The sequence below is a fragment of the Xyrauchen texanus genome, chromosome 4, assembly GCF_025860055.1.
Source record: "Xyrauchen texanus isolate HMW12.3.18 chromosome 4, RBS_HiC_50CHRs, whole genome shotgun sequence".
Taxonomy (NCBI): domain Eukaryota; kingdom Metazoa; phylum Chordata; class Actinopteri; order Cypriniformes; family Catostomidae; genus Xyrauchen; species Xyrauchen texanus.
Window position 1 is genome coordinate 23,424,501 of NC_068279.1, and position 17,450 is coordinate 23,441,950.

The 17,450-nt window shown below is 42.2% G+C and overlaps 1 protein-coding gene across 2 annotated transcripts in view; it reads left to right on the forward strand.

Annotated features, from left to right (window-relative positions):
• LOC127642897 (tubulin polyglutamylase TTLL11-like) overlaps window positions 1-17,450 on the forward strand; it is a 36,923-nt gene that overhangs the window by 8,411 nt on the left and 11,062 nt on the right. Inside the window, exons 3-7 of one of the 2 annotated variants that reach the window (XM_052125334.1) lie at window positions 2,321-2,454; window positions 3,633-4,208; window positions 4,592-4,687; window positions 5,460-5,575; window positions 17,123-17,359. In XM_052125334.1, coding sequence (XP_051981294.1) covers window positions 2,321-2,454; window positions 3,633-4,208; window positions 4,592-4,687; window positions 5,460-5,575; window positions 17,123-17,359 — 1,159 coding nt within the window. The remainder of the gene's footprint in view (window positions 1-2,320; window positions 2,455-3,632; window positions 4,209-4,591; window positions 4,688-5,459; window positions 5,576-17,122; window positions 17,360-17,450) is intronic. The other variant, XM_052125335.1, reaches the window with a different exon arrangement.

Genomic DNA, 17,450 nt, shown 5'->3' on the forward strand with positions numbered 1-17,450 from the left:
GGGAATGCTGGTAGATCGCACAACATTTAAATATGCTTTCGTTAATTTCAAAATTTTGACCAGGCAAGATTTTTGTTTATTCAGTTGCCATGACAACTAGGTTCGCGCCTTCCAAGGGCTTCTGAGAAGAGAGCGCGAAATTGCGAAACTAGCAGTGTTTGAGACTAGCTACCAGCAGCTACTGCCCGGATTATGCAAAACTGTCTGATTCCATTCAGTGCAAGTCACCAGAATATGGTAAATACCCTGGCTATTGTAATCTTTTGTGCTGTAGGTGTTTTGGGTTTAGTGTTAAAACTGAATGATATCAACATTGAACATTATTATATATTTTTTAATTAATTAGAAGATGAATTCCATGAAGGGATACACGCAGTAGTCCCAACAAGCTTTTTAAATGAAAATGTGTGTTTTTTAGTTGGTTGATCTTATTGAGTTGGTCATTTAAAATTAGATCATCATGCAAAAAAGTGTGGGCACCCTTGACATTGATTAACATGGCATAGGCAGAGCTGCATCTTCCACCAAATAATAAAAAATCCAATGTTTGGAAACACTTTGTGTTTTATAAGAGTGATGGAGAATTTTTATAAAACCATGCAGTTTGTAAAATATGTAGTTCTGCTATAAACGACTATTTTAACAATACATTTAAAACACCGACACGAAAGCACATTCGTCTGCTGGCAAGTTACAGAACATTTCTTCATTGTTTCTCCCTGAGCATCCTTCATTTTTTTCACTGTTAAATGTGTGAGCTGTTAAAAATGTAACTGGAGACAGAACAGGAAAATAATGCCTGGTTTTAATTAATCCTTTTTTAATTTTTATTTTTTGCACAGCAAAGGCCTGTTTGTGAAAGGGCCATGTGTTAGAAGTCAGAATGCACTTAAGTTAATTTATGATTTACTGTCTGTCTGAACCAAAGAAATAAAAGTGAACTATCTTTACCATATTGAATTGCATAGTATCATATTTTTTCCCATCGTTTTGCATTGAATGGCATTGTGTTGAATCGAATCTAAATCGGATCGCACTGCATCGTAAAAGGGGTTAATCGCATCGCATCGGTATTTGCTTCATATGTATCTTTAATGTATCGTATCGTTGGCTATGTATCGAGATGCATATGGCATCGGCCTCAGTTATGGAGATGCACATCCCTAGTATCTATATACTGTAAATTACAATAATATGCACCGAGTACAAGTGTAATCAGTACATATTACAGTCGCTTATAAGTGCCATTAATGCAAAAGGTAAACATTACAAATGACTATTATCTACTGCATATTCCTCTAAATCATCATTGAGTAGTTAAAACAGCTTCTTTTATTGATCTCATGCAAATTCTACTCATAGAATGAGGTATAAAGTAATTGATAACACATTTTAATGTCATATTAGTTGATGTTTTACATGCAGTCTTCAGCGTTCCTCATATTTAAATGCTCCCCTAAACGCCTCCCACAGCGGTGTGGCCGGTGTCTGAATGTTTGCAAAAAGTATGTTGTTTAGCTGTTTCAAAGTTCTTTTTGGCTCTGAGCCTTATGTCTCAGTCACCATTCACTTTCATTGCAAATTTTTCCATACAGTGAAAGTTAATGGTGACTGAGGCTGTCAGTCCCTAAACACTCTACCAGTGCCTAACCTACCTTTTGTCTTCCACATAAAAATTAAAGTCATATGTTTTTGGAAAGACAGGAGAGTGAGTAAATAACAGAATTTCATTTTTGGGTCTACAGTTTACACCTTTAGATGTCTACTCCATTGAAAGTTATTCAACAGTGAATATTGAATAATAGATTTGGTCATTTAACATGGCAAGCCCTTCGTAAGTATTAAAGATGGGGCTGTTTTCATGTAGAATTGCAAACAAAAGTTTATGTAATTTTTTGTCTGGCCTCTTTCTTGTCTTTTAGAGAAAGGTTTTCAATTATAAACATGGATCGTATTGCTTCATGAATTGTTCCACTTTTCTGTAGTTGAATTATTAGGAGTGTAATAAGTGCTGACTCATGGCTTGGATGTAATATGGCTGTTTTCATAGCTGCATCGACAGTTGCTTTCACACAGATGGCCTCTCCAAGCTGTGTGTGCACTATATAGATATTGGAATCAAATAGGCCCAGCATTGAGATGATTTAATGAAACTGCTGGAAGTGGGGCTTTAAAATGTGATATTTTATTTTTTATAGAATAACACCCATGAACAATCATAAAATGATATAGAGGGTGAACTGAAGCCATTCCCTGGCCCTTACGCCATTTCTCTTTGACTTCATTCTGTTTCCTCATCATCTGTCCTGTTGGTCAGCAGGAATGATAGAGATGCTGCGGAAGATCAATCTGAGTCGTGCCATGCGTACAATGCAGGAGCTGTTCCCAGGGGAGTACAACTTCTACCCACGCTCCTGGATAATGCCTGAGGAATACCAGCTCTTCTCTACACAGGTACAAATGATTGGGATTCCGTTTGGTGCTGCTAGTGGCACAGAAATTAGTACACAATTCACCTATACTCAAGGTTAAATGTCTCTCTTTTAAGAGGTCACATGCTCCCTAGATGTCAACTGTTCCATATCTAAGCATGTGACTGTATTGGCAGATCATTAAAATTTCTTTAGTCACACTCTCATTCACAGTGACTTTAGTTTGACATTTGATAAGCCTGTAAGTACCGTCATTGCTGCACACTTGGAGTCTATTTGTCAAGTCACTAAAAAGAACATTTACTGAAGACATGTTTTCTGCTTAGCATCCACAAGACAAAATCTCTGTCTCTGTTCTACTCATCATCCCCAGCCCAGGTTATCTTTACGGTTTATCAGCAGGGAGATTGCTGTTGTTGTAATTGGTCAGGACAGAATCACAGTAAAACCAGGCTAAGCAGTTTAGTGGCCAGCATCAAGTAATTAGGAATGACAAGTTTGTTACAGGATCTTGAAGTTACAGGATTTATAAGCCCCTTCCACATGGAACAGCCAGTCTCGGGCTGTATTTGTTCAGAAGGGCTGCCTAGTATATTTAATATTACACTATTGAACAAATTCAAAATGCGACTAACATTTTTGGTATAGTTTTTTTTTGGTAGAAATTTACATAAATTACCTTTTTTTCTCCTTAAAGAGGCTTATTATATTGGTCTTAACATGGATATGTTAGACCTTTTCTGCGCTTGTGCTTAAGGAAATTTTTTATTTGAAAAACTGCAGAGGGCAGCAGAGATCTGCTGGAGTTTCTATATAATTTAGTAGAAAACAAATAACAAAAACAAAATATCTTCATGTATTTGCTGATGCATGCTGAATAAACCATTGCATTAGTTGGAAATATGAGGCTATCAGTGGACAGACACACTTTCTTTTTTTACTTGTTTAGAGAAAGAGTTCAGCATTGTTTAATTTTGTTTTTAACTATGGAATTAATTTTGTTTTAACATTCGGAGCACTTCAAATGATAAAACTCTGACAAAGAAAGACGCTTCCTGTGTTATTCATTTTGTTGTTCCTTAATGGGTGTAATGGTCATAAATACAGAAAGCGACCTCATTTATTTATTTTTCAAACATATAAGCAAAATAAGTATTGAATTGTCACAGTGCTCCGTTTGCTTTTGTCTACTTTTTCAAGATTTGTCTCCTGAAAGATAATGATTCCACATTCAAACCCACTTTCATCTTCAAACCGGACAGCGGTTCCCAGGGCGACGGCATCTACCTCATCCGTGACCCTGCTGACCTCCGGGTTATCTCAGGTTCTCAGATCAAACAAGCTGTTGTTCAAGAATATATCCAAAAACCCTTGCTCATTGATAAACTGAAGTTTGATATCCGCCTCTACGTTCTGGTCCGCTCGTTGGAGCCTCTAGAGATCTATATCGCTAAAGAGGGTCTGTCACGGTTTTGCACGGAACCCTACCAAGAACCCAGCCAGAACAACCTCAGTCATGTTTTCATGCACCTTACCAACTATTCCCTTAACGTGCACAGCGGTAACTTTGTCCACTCTGACAGCTGCAACACAGGCAGTAAACGCACATTCTCTAGCGTTCTCTATCGCCTAGCATCTAAAGGAGTGGACATCAAGAAGGTCTGGTCAGACATTATCGCTTTAGTTATCAAGACGGTAATCGCACTTGTGCCTGAACTGAAGGTTTACTACCAAGCAGATATACCGCCGGGCAAACCAGGACCTACATGTTTTCAGGTATGTTTGCAAATCAATTCTTACATTTGTGTGTGTGTGGCATGTTTTGCATTTAGGTGGGCTAAATCTCTATGGTCATTCAAACTTAAGTCCCTTCAAAGCAAGTCAATTTTTTTTTTAACTGTAAGATGGGACTTCAGTGTCTTCTGCCATCATATTTACTGCTACCAAGCTTTTATTAAAAAGTGATTGACTGCAAGGCGGGACTACAGCCACCTTAACGATTTCTCCCATTCATATATTTACATATCCATCTCCTCCCTTTAGATTTTCATTGATTCAAATGAGAAAAATTCTGCTAATTTAGATAACCCCTAAGGTCTGCATTTATTTAAAAAGTCAAGAAATGGTAAACTACAAATTATGAGGTGTCACAATTTCAGATTCTGGGCTTTGACATCCTGCTGATGAAAAGCATGAAGCCTGTTTTACTGGAGGTCAATGCCAATCCCAGCATGAGAATTGAACATGAGCAAGAGGTGAGAGCTGTCATGTTCTTTCACTGGATGTGGTTTGATTCAAATAAACTGGTACTTTTGTATAAGTACCATCATGTCTAATGTCAAAGTTAGTCCTAAAGGAATAGTTCACCTAAAAAAGAAAATTCTGTAATAATTTACTCACCTTTCTGGTGTAACGGACCCTTTTTCCATGGAATGCATAAGTAGAAACTTTTGAAGAATCTTGACACTGCTCTTGCCTTACAACAATAATGACCAAAGTCTTCTGAAACCATACTATAACTATGTGTTAGTTATTCACTGATAATTTTGCCATCCGCCGAGGCTTATGTCTCACAGATCTGTTAGTAATATCCTCATCCAAACCTATCCTTTAGCTTCAGAAGACTTTAAATACAGCACACAAGTCATATAGACTACATTAATAATACTTGAACTGTGCTTTTATGGTGTTTTTTGGAGTTTGACAGATATGGTCATTATGTACTGTTGTTGTTAATTTTCATTTCTGAATGGATTATTCTTTTAATGTGTTTAATCTTTTGAGGGCATTTAATGCATTCTTTCTTTCTTCTTTGAGATCTTTGTGATATTGAGTGCTTGAGTTATAATTACTTCGTGACTTAGTCTGTGCCAGTATAGCCAGGTAGCTGTTATTGCTCAAGTTTTTTCATTATTCTCTTTTGAAACATATGTTTAACAATGACTATACACTTATCTATAGATTAATGGGGACATAAACACCAGTCTGTTAGGATTATGTTTATGATGTTGATGCCATATGTTGCAGGTGTCACCTGGTGTGTTTGAATATGTACCAAGTCCAGTAGATGAGGAGGTGAAAGTGGGGGTAATCAGAGATGCACTCCGGCTGATGGATCCCGCTCAGAGGAAACAACATGTAGTGTGAGTCATAGAGTTTAAAGTAGCAATTCATAAAAAAATAGGAATAGTTCACAAAAACATTTGGAAGGAAAATGTTGTTATTATTTTCCCTCATTTCATGCCAAACCTGTATGCTGTAATTTTTTCTGTGTAGCCTAATGCAAAATGAGAGATTGTGAAGAATATGTATGCAGTTCTTGTCCATACAACAGGTCATAGTTACCAGGGTTTTAAGCTCCAAAAAGGCCAAAACAAAAGGCCAAATAACTGCACTATATTCCATGTCCTCTGAAGCTTTTTGTAAGAAACAGACCCAAATTTAGGTCTTTATCTACTGATAATCTCCCCTTTATCTACTGATAATCTCACCTCAAGTGAGATGTAAAACAGGATCATTAGATTATTTTCCACCATCAGGCCGAACAGTTCTCATAGCAAACTGTACCGTTCCTTGCTGATCCGGGCCAGTTGGTGTGGTTACAGTTTCTTTTTCCACTGTGGTGCTATGAAATCAAGAGAATGCACTTAACAGATCCATCTGTTGGCAATGGCATGAGAGGTAAACATTGGAGCGAGTGCGGCACACTATGGAGTATGATCACATTTTCCAGTTTTTAGGACTTCTTTCCCCCCTGGTTTTACTCCACTAACAAACAGCAAAGACACCATGTTGCAAAAAGGAGTGTAGAGAGAAAAAGGCAAGAGGTTTACCATCATTTGCTTTGGGTTTGTGTTTGCCACCGGACATAAACATGCAGAAAGGTTAAAGTTACCAAGGATATTTATTGAAAAACAGTTTCATAAGTATTAAATTAAAATAGTGTAGAAAAATAAATGTAGTCTACAATACTTTTAAAACCATCATAACCATTCTCGAGCATGCTGGTTGAATGGCTTCAGTATGTGACGACTCGTTTAGTGGATCATCATGATTTTGTTAAGTATGGTTTAGGGATGTTAATGATTAATTGAAAATGTATTGTCGTTAATAATTTGATCGATTAAGCTTATCGATCGCCGATTAATTAATTTCAGGACAAATGCGAGATAGACGTTGATAAGGCTGTGTATACAGTCACCCGCTGCTAGAGGGCGCTTGCGCTCTGATTGTAACTTATTATCCAAATCACAGGAAAAGCCACAACCACACAGATTAGAGATGAAGCAGCTCAAGGTAAAATAGAGAGATTTATAGAGTGTTTCTCTATAAATGAACATTAATATTTTCTGTACACATCATGATAGTGTGTTAAAGTACAACATGAAAGCACTGTTGATCTCCTTGTTTCATTCCAACCTACAGTTATGTCAGTGATCGCTGGGAAAGCACGACGGTGCATTCAGCTGACATCACGCTATCACCAGAGTAGCGGTAGCCTATGTTATGTATTGTGTTTATGCAGCATGTTATGATTTGACTTCATTTCTAATATTCAAATTAAATATTAAAAGTCCAAAGATCTGAAATATCCCACGATCCACAACGTGGAACTCAAATATACAAATTAAAAATCTTAAGTATATTATGATAGAAGTTACTTCGAACTGTATTTCATTAACAGTAATTAAACAATTCCCAAATTTGAACTAAACATAACCTAAATGTATTTAAATACACTGAACTAAGAATATTTTAAGAAGAAAATACCAATGCTTGCATTTCTTAAGTGTATTAATTTAAATTTAAACAGTAGGCTACATGCACATATTTGGCGTCCTCCACGACTATCATTTATGAAAATGTCAAAAAATTTACATCCCTAGTACGGATAACTAACCGTGCCAAGAATTCCGGCCCGAGAACGGTTTATAATCGTGCTGTGCTGAACCATGCTCAAGTGGAACTGCTACTGTAACCGTTCCGTATCATGCACATAAACATTCGGCCCAATGGTGGAAAGGCAGCTATTGAGTCAGTGAGTTTGACTCTGACTTGTGAATGAATCAGTCTGATTTGTGAACTGGATCAATTGTTTTCTTTTAAAGAAAAGAGTGATTCATTCAATAATCCAGTTCTCACTGACTCAATCTGGTCACAGCAGTTTTTGAGATCGCACTGAAGGGGAATATTATCAGTGAATAATGACTTCAGTCTATTCCTCACACAAAGCTATTGTGTGGCCTCAGAAATCTTGGAATGTGCTTTTTGGTGTTTTTTGGCAATAGTAACTATGAATTGTTGTATAGCAAAACCTGTTTGAAGATTCTTAAAAAATTATCCTTTAGTGTTACACAGGAAAAAAAAAAGAAGTTTTTGTTTTGAAAAGACATGAGGCTAGGTCAATAATTACATAATTTTCATTTTTGGGTGAACTATTTATTTTTGTGACAGATCACGGTGCGGTGTGTATTTGTGTCTGCGGGTGTGTGGTCATCCTTGTTTCAGCTTTGTGGAGCTGAAATTATGGTCTGCTGAGATGTCGTCATAAGCCTTTCAGATGGAAACATTTTATCTGGGAAATCCTCTGATGGAATTTCACACTTATGTGGCTGCTCTTCCCATCTTTGTCAGTCATGGACATGTGGTCGGCCTCATGCCCTGTGTGTGGGTTTGTGTGCCTCATGCTGTTTTCCTTCAAATGACCTTTTATTGAAGATCATTCTCCCCAGTCTTTGTAAGCAACTATGCACTTACACATTACTTAGTGTGTGGGCCTAAGGGAAATAAAGTGAGGCAACCATTGTTTAAAAGGAAAGTGTAGTCAGCTTAGAGTTTAATTTATATTTGATGTGTGCATAGTGCAGAAAAGACTCTTTATGCAATTTGTTTTTAATATCTACTATTTTAGCCTTCATTTATGCATTTTCTAATCCATAACAGTTGTCTGGTTTGTGTTGTCTCAGATGGAAAAAGAAAAACAGATTTATCTTGTTTGTGTGGGGGGTGGTTGGGGTGTTCAGTTCTTGATTTTGAATAGGTTTTGCATAAATCTAATTCAAAAATGCAAAGTCTGAATTCAGGCCTGTCATAATGAGTGTGTGAATGTGCTAATATATGTGAAAGTAAATTAAGAAAATTGACTTTCTCAAAGAAACTTTCTCCTGACCCCAAACAGTAGTTGTCACTAGCAATATCTATCTGTCTGTCTGTCACTGACACTGTAGCTGCTTTTCCACTATCAGGCCAAATGTATTGTGCATGTTACGGAACAGTTACAGAAGCATTGCCACTTGAGCACGGTTCAGCACGGCACGATTATAAACTGCCTTGGCCCAGTATTCTCGGCATGGCATTTAACCGTTCTCAAGCATTGTGGTTGAATGGCTTTAGTATGTGGCGACTTGTTTAGTGTATCTTTATGATTTTTTATGATGGCTTAACAAGTATTGTAGACTACATTTATTTTGCTACATGCCTTTTTCATCAGGGAATTAAATTACTAGCTCATTTAAACAGAAAATACATCAATATATTCTCATATACTATTTTAATATAATACTTAAAGAACAGTTTGTCAATAAATATCCTTGGTAACTTTTTAACTTTCTGCATGTTTGTGTCCGGTGGCAAACACAAACCCAAAGCAAATGATGGTAAACCTCTCGCCTTTTTCTCCCTACTTTCCTTTTTGTGACATGATGTCTTTGTTTTTTGATAGCAGAGTAAAACCTGGGGGAAAAGAAGTCCTAAAAACTGTGATCATCCTCCATAGTGTGCCGTACTCGCTCCAATATATACCTCTCAAGACATCGCTCACAGATAGATCTGTTACATACATTCTCTTGATTTCACAGCACCACAGTGGAAAAAGTAACCGTGCCTACATGCTCAGATCGGCATGGAACAGTACGTTTTTGCGATGAGAATTGTTCGGCCCGATGGTGGAAAAGCAGCTAATGATCCTGCTTTACATTTCACCCGATTTGGGAAATGATCAGTGAATAAAGACCTAAATTTGTGTCTGTTTCTTACAAAAATTTATCTGATCTTGTCCTAAGCCAGCGTAATGCAGCATACAAATGGAAATCGCATCATTGCACACAAGGAGCTCTAAAATATGATTGCACACTAGCAGCCTCAGGTGTTGATGAGTATGGCTGAAACTGTGGGAAATGAAACCAGCAGCAGGAGAGAGACGCGCTGATCGAATGTCTAGAGCGGACTATGCAAGTGTGAATTAAAGTTTACAGAGGTTTAATAATAATATAACAGTAGTATATAGTAGTATAATAATGCCATGGGGGAATGTAATTCTAATGCCAAATGTCATCAGTAAATTATTATTTTGAACTGGATTTTATTTAACAGCATGCACTTCCATTAAACATGTATTTTTGAAAAGATTATTTAGATGTAATCAGATAATGATTTAACATACACCTTGCAGGTGCGACCTAGACACATCATCAGTGATGTAACCTGGAGTCATCGGGTGTTTCGGGTCTTTCAACATCATACACCCTCGCCAAGGCGACCCAGCCTTGTGACTAGGTAGCATGTGTGATCCACGGATCACCCCTTTTGATCCACAGCCATCTAGATGCCTTGTCAGCAGCATCCGTGATGTTCCTGATGGCTTTCTTGATGTGCAGTCCCCTTATTCCCAGGAGCTTGAGGGCCCTGTAGAACGACTGGCCGCTAAACCCTCGGCAGCCAACCTCGATGGGGAGGCAGCGGGTCTTCCATCCTCTGCTACAGGATTCACCAGCCAAATCCTTGTACTTGGCCCTCTTCCATTCGGTCTTCCCAGGGCACAGTCAATTCCAGTAGGACCACCTGCCTTGATGATTCTGGAAGGAGGACCATGTCAGGCCTAAGTGTATATGTGCTCCCTCTTTTTTGGCACAGAGGGCATGTGGGGGTGTTTATCAGGCCCCTGGAGAAGAGTTTGGTTGGGCTGGGGAGGACATCGTAGACTGATCGGATAAGGAACTGGATCTGATGTGGCTCTGCTTTCCACAAATCTGACCACGAGATCTTTCGGTCCATTATCTCTTCCCATCGAGTCCACGCCCCCTGTTGTCACATCCCCACCATCCTACTGATGCGTCTGTCCTCCAACCCTGATTGGATTTCTTCTTGGACCAGTCGACGCCTGTCCTTTCCCTGGGCCTTTTCATATCGAGGTCTTTGGATACAACCAATCCCTGCACGTCGTGCCGCCACTGTCCCCACCAGCACTCTGTGCCGCAGCCGCGCTTCAGCCTGGTTGACTGCCTCCTGGGCCCTCCACTTCCTACCGTCCTCACCTCTATACCATCCGAGGAGACTTTGGTGTCAGTGGGTCTCTGTACAGCAGCACCTCTATTGCCCGGGAAACCATGAACTCCTCCAACAGGCTGCTGAAGGGGAGTTGTAGCTTGTTCTTTCTCCCATACAAGGCTATGCTGCTGAGGCTGCGAGGGAGGCCCAACCACCTACGCAGGGTGTGGCTGATCTTCCTCTCAAAGCCCTCGACGGTGGCTAGGGGGACATCATAAATCAGCAGTGGCCAGAGGAGTCGAGGCAGGATGCCATGCTGGTAAATCCAGGCTTTAAACTTGCCTGGCAGCCCTGACTTGTCCACTGCAGCAATCCAGGTGTGCAACTCCTTCCCGGTTTCATGAAGTGTAGCTGTGTCCCTAAATGTGCTGTTGAAGATTTTCTCCAGGCTCTTAACTGGCTTCTCTGTGATTGATGGAATTTGGACTCCTTCCAGGGTGAAACGGAACTTGTTGGTTACATTTCCCTTCTTCACCACAAGGGATCGGGACTTTGCTGGTTTAAAGTCCATTCAGGCCCAGCTGTTGAGACGTTCAAGGCCTTGGAGGATCCATCTGCAGCCAGGTACAGATGTTGTGGTCACCGTCAAATCATCCATGACTGGGTAAGTGGGCCTCTGCATTCCACCTCTGCTGACTTAACTAGCATATTCATGGCTAAGGCAAACAAGATCACTGAGATAGTACACCCTGTGATTATTCCTTTTTCCAGCCTATGAAATGCAGATTTTGTTGATCCAAAGGTGACTCTCAGACTGAAACCGTTATAATAGTTTAGATTGAAGTCCCTGGTCTTGTCTGGAACATGGTGTCGAATCAGCAAGGATTCCACCAGCTTGTGCGGGATCGACCCATAGGCATTGGCAAGGTCAAGCCACAGCACTGCCAGATCGCCGTCGCCTTCTCGTGCCTCCCGGATTAGCTGGGTGATATTGCCTGTGTGCTCAATGCAGCCTGGTACTTTTAGGATCCCACCTTTATGTACAGTGGTGTCAATGTACTCATTCTTCAGGAGGAACTCAGTCATGCAACGGGCAATGATACTGAAAAATATCTTTCCCTCCACACTGAAGAGTGAGATGACTCTGAACTGCTCGATGTTGCTTGAGTTCTCCTCCTTAGGAATCCAGACAACCTCTGCATGTCTCCACTGATGCGCCACTTTTCCCCTTCTCCAGATGACCTTGATAATTTTCCATAGTCATTGGAGGAGACTGGGGCACCTTTTGTATACCATGTAGGGCAATCCGCTTGGACCTGGTGCTGAGTTAGTCCTAGCTGCTTTGACAAATTCCTGAACCTCTCTCAGGGTTGGTTACTTGAGGTTGAATGCCACGCTGGGTTCTAGTGGGGTTATCAAAGTGCTGGATGGTCCAAGGTCCTGCTCTCTTGCATTATCGCTGTAGCTGGTGCTGAGGTACTAATCAACCTCTTCTTGAGTGCAACTGAGTCGACCGCAATGCTTCTGCCCTAGGAGTCTCCTGGTGAATCCAAAGGGGCTTGCGATGAAGGATGCACATTTGCGAGCTCTCTCCTTGCCCCTCTTTCTTTGCCACTCAGCTCGACGTGTGGTAGTGAGCTTGCTCCTTACGATGTTCCGGAGCTCTGCCAGGGCAGCCATATCCTCCTTCCTTGCCTGCTTGAACTGCTTTCTGAGTACATGGAGCTCCTGCCGCAGCTGCCGGATCTTCTCCTCCCGACGATTTGGTCCTGCCGTGCCGCTGGTCAAACGCTGCTCCTTCAGGCCAAATCTCTCAGCGGCTATGTTGATGTTCATTAAGCACATTGTCTGCAGCCTCCGGTCAGCATCCCCTCTGGCTGTTACTTTGAGGATCTGGTTCACATCCTCATCAAACTGGTGCCACTCCTTTTCCTTATTAGTAGCGGGCCACTTAACCTGACAATGTTCTGAATGCCTGGCTTGGGGATGGCCTAGTGGTACGTGGAGGGTCCGGGCACTGTGAAGTGATTCTGGGCCGGGCTCCTCCTGGGTCGCACCAGGTACTTGACCTGTGCGATGCATCACTCGCTTTCCAGACAAGCACTTAATTCTGGCCTGGTGGATCTTAAGGCCATGCAGGTTTTTGCAGACTTTGCCGCATCTATAGACTGCACTCGTAGTCTGGTGTCTATAAGCTTGGGTCGATACCTGTGAGTCCGTCCTGTTGAGGTGCTCATCCCCCCCCCCGGGCACCTCTGAGGGTATGTTTCATTAGGGCTTTCCGTAGCTTGTTAATGGGTGCCCCCTCATGGGTGCTGCAGTTTGGGAAGCTAACCCTCCCTGCCCCGGTTGCTGTCTCTCCAGTTGTCCACTGTCTCTCCAGCCGTCGCCACTCTCTTCATGGTAGTCATCTGGTCTATTTCCAGAGGTCACTGGCTCTGCTAGACTAAAATATTACTTAAAAAAAACAATACTTTTAAATCAGAATTATTAGCTAATATTTCCATTTGTTGTCACTGTTGCCCTCTTCTGGGCTGATTTTAAGTCCCAGTACATCTCTGATGGATCATTTAGCACTTTTAAGTAGCTTTAAGTACTAATTGCTCACTCCATCCATCCGTCCGTCCATCCAATTGTTTGAGTCAGCCTTCTGTGATGACTCTTTGAATTAACACACCGTTCAGTATGTTCAGATTCATACAACAACATTGTGAAGTTGCTAAGAATTTACAATGCCAGAATGTCTTTACTAGTGTTGTACAATAACAGTCTATTCCTCGCAGGTCACTCCAGTAATGTTTGTGGTGTTCTACTAATATTATTGATTGCAAGTTTTGAAAGCTGTGCTTTGGACCTGTGCTGCCTATGCTGTTTATGCAGCGCATGGTATTTTCAGAGGCCCCTGTGGGAAATCATTTTGATTATTATTTTATTCAATGTGGTGTATGAGTATTTTAAACATGAAATTTTATATACTAGGCTGTATGTCAATTGAGTGATGGTAGTACCATTGTTACTTTTTCATGATGATTTCTTTAAGTAGCAAAAAGTTTACTGTTATATTTTACTTTTAATACTTTGAAGCAGATATTGAGATTTTATCTTTGTAAATAAAGTTTTATTTGTAAGAGAAAAGGCCTTCAAGGTCAAGTCAAGTGGTTTTTATTGTCGTTCAACCTTATAATGTTAGTACAGTACACAGTGAAACGAGACTCCAGGACCATGGTGCTACATAAAACAACATAGGACAAACACAGAACCACATGAGACTACACAGACTAAATAACATACCTAATTAAAAGTGCACGTGCAAACGTGTGCAAAAAGTACGGGACAGTACAATAAATTACTAAAAATTAACAGGACAATAGGCACTGTGAGAGACAGTGCAGCGCTGACCAGTACACAGTAGTGCAAAAAGATGACAGTTTCTAAAAATGCCAAATGTAAACATAACATACTATGAGATGAGTGTTCTATGCACATAGCAGTTATTGAGGTAGCAGCCAGGTATAAAGTGACAATAATTAAAGTGCAACTCAGGACACGTGTGTGTGTGCGTGTGTCAGTCCAGTCTCTGAGTATTGAGGAGTCTGATGGCTAGGGGGAAGAAACTGTTACACAGTCTGGCCGTGAGGGCCTGAATGCTTCGGTACCTCTTGCCAGACGGCAGAAGGGTGAAGAGTTTGTGTGAGGGGTGTGTGGGGTCATCCACAATGCTGGTTGCTTTGCGGATGCAGTGTTTTTTGTAAATGTCTTTGATGAAGGGAAGAGAGACCCTGATGATCTTCTCAGCTGTCCTCACTTTCCTCTGCAGGGCTTTGCGGTCCCAAACCAGGCAGTGATGCAGCTACTCAGGATGCTCTCAATAGTCCCTCTATAGGATGGGGGGTGGGAGATGTGCTTTCCTCAGCCTTCGAAGAAAGTAGAGACGCTGCTGTGCTTTCTTGGTAATAGAGCGGGTGTTGAGGGACCAGGTGAGGTTCAAGGAATTTGGTGCTCTTGACGATCTCCACAGAGGAGCCGTCGATGTTCAGTGGAGAGCGGTCACTTTGTGCTCTCCTAAAGTCAACAACCATCTCTTTTGTTTTGTCCACATTCAGAGGCTCTACACCAGTCCGTTAGCCGCTGCACCTCCTCTCTGCATGCTGACTTGTCGTTCTTGCTGATGAGACCCACCACGGTCGTGTCATCGGCAAACTTATTGATGTGGTTCGAGCTGTGCATCGCTGCACAGTCGTGAGTCAGCAGAGTGAACAGCAGTGGACTGATCACACAGCCCTGGGGGGGTCCCAATGCTCAGTGTGGTGGTGGCAGAGATGCTGTTCCCGATCCGGACTGAATGAGGTCTCCCAGTCAGGAAGTCCAGGATCCAGTTGCAGAGGGAGGTGTCCAGGCCCAGTAGGTTCAGCTTTCCAATCAGGTGCTGAGGAATTATTGTGTTGAATGCTGAGCTGAAGTCTATGAACAGCATTCGAATGTATGAGTCCTTTTTATATAGGTGGGTGAGGGCCAGATGGAGGGTGGTGGCGATGACCAACCGTCTGTTGAACGGTTTGGACGATACGCGAACTGCAGTGGGTCTAGTGAGGGGGGTAGCTGGGTCTTAATGTGCCTTATGACGAGCCTCTCAAAGCACTTCATGATGATGGGTGTGAGTGCAACGGGACGGTAGTTGTTGAGACACTGAAGACTTCTTTGGCATGGGGATGATGGTGGTGGCCTTGAAGCACGTTGGAACGACGGCGCTGCTCGGAGAGATGTTGAAGATGTCGGTAAGAACATCTGCCAGCTGGTCTGCACATCCTCTGAGTACTGAGAATGTTGTCTGGTCCAGCAGCCTTCCGTGGGTTGACTACGTAGAGTTTTCCTCATATCAGCCGTGGTAAGACAGAGCACCTGGTCGTTGGGAGGAGGGGTGGTCTTCCTCACCACCACGTCGTTCTCTGCTTCAAAATTAGCGTGGAAGTAGTTCAGCGCATCTGGAAGGGAGGCATCTTTGTCACAGGCAACTTATGTTGTCCTGTAGTTGGTGATGGCCTGGATGCCCTGCCACATGTTGACGCTGTCCTGGAAGTGACTGGATTCTCTAGGTGTGTGCACACTTTGCCTCTCTGATGGCCCGGGACAGTTTGGCCCTCGCTGTTCTTAGGGCGGCCTTGTCACCTGCTCTGAAGGTGGAGTCTTGGGTCCTCAGCAGCCATCCACGGCTTCTGGTTGGAGCATGTGGTGATGGTCTTGGCGAAGGTGACATCATCAATGCACTTGCTGATGTAGCTGGTCACTGATGCTGTGTATTCCTCCAAGTTGGTAGAGTCGCCATATGTTGCAGCCTCCCTGAACATGTGCTAGTCAGTACACTCAAAACAGTCCTGAAGAGCAGAGATGGCTCCTGCTGGCCAGGTGTTCACCTGCTTCTGGAGCGGTTTTGTGCATCTGACAAGCAGTCTGAATGCTGGAATTAGCATAACAGAGATGTGGTCTGAGTAGCTGAGGTGGGGGCGGGGCTCCATCTGGTACACGCCTGGGATGTTTGTGTAAACAAGATCACGTGTGTTTGCCCCTCTCGTTGCAAAGTCCACATACTGATGGAATTTAGGGAGCACTGTTTTGAGATTTGCATGGTTGAAATCTCGGCGACAATAAACAGTCTGTCAGGGTGAGCGTTCTGCAGTTCGCTCATAGCCCCATACAGTTCACAGAGCGATTCCATAGCGTTAGTGCTGGGGGAAATGTAAACTCCGATTATAATAACAGTGGTGAATTCCCGTGGTAAATAAAAAGGTCTGCATCTAACAGTCACAAGCTCCACCATCGATGTGCAGTAACTAGAGACTAGCAGAGTTATTGCACCATTCCGTGTTGATGTAAACACACAAGCCACCACCGCGAGCTGCATTTCTGTTGGCATGAAACGAGTCGAGCCCGTCTAGCTGAATGGCCACGTCCGGAACTCTGTCGCTGAGCCACGTCTCAGGGAGCAAACATTTGAGAGCAGGATAGATGGGAGAGCCAGCCGTCTAGGTATTGTTTTTAGCCTAGCATGGACCCCCGCCCTCTTGCCTTTTTTTCTTTTTTTCTGAAACTCAATCAGCAAACTTGAGAGTATTATAAGTATATGTATTTCTGTTCAATCTTCTCTTATGTGACCTTGTTTTTTCCCCCCAAGTACCATATGAAATGAAATACATGTCCTGTAAGGCAGGAAAGAGGGATTACGTTTAAGAAAATAAGTGGCCTTTGTCCTCAAATGGTGTTTCAAAGACACAGTGTCTCAGCTGTGTTCGGATATGAAATTGCAGTTCATGGTTACTCCCACTAATTAGGATCCAGACACTTAAATCTACACAAAAATGTTGTGTGTGTGTGTGTGTGTGTGTGTGTGTGTGTAGAGATGCCACTCAGCCTTGTCTCTATGCCAACAGGACAAATACAGGAGGCGGTTCTCCAGAAGAAGCTATCATTGTGGATGCAGGAACTGATGAGATAGAAGGGCTGGCAGATTCTCTTCCATCTTTGTGTTTAAAGCAAGTCTTCCCAAAATACACCAAGCAGTTCAATTACCTGCGGGTAGTCGAGCGAATTGCTGGCATTTTCATGCGCTTCCTCGGGGTCAAAGGAAACATGAGGCTAGGGCCGACCGGGTTCCGCACCTTCATCAGGCAAGTTATTAGTTCCTTAAGCTCACCCAGGACAACTGAGTGTTGCGCTGGAAATGGCAAGGTCATGACTTTGATTCCCAGGGAACACACA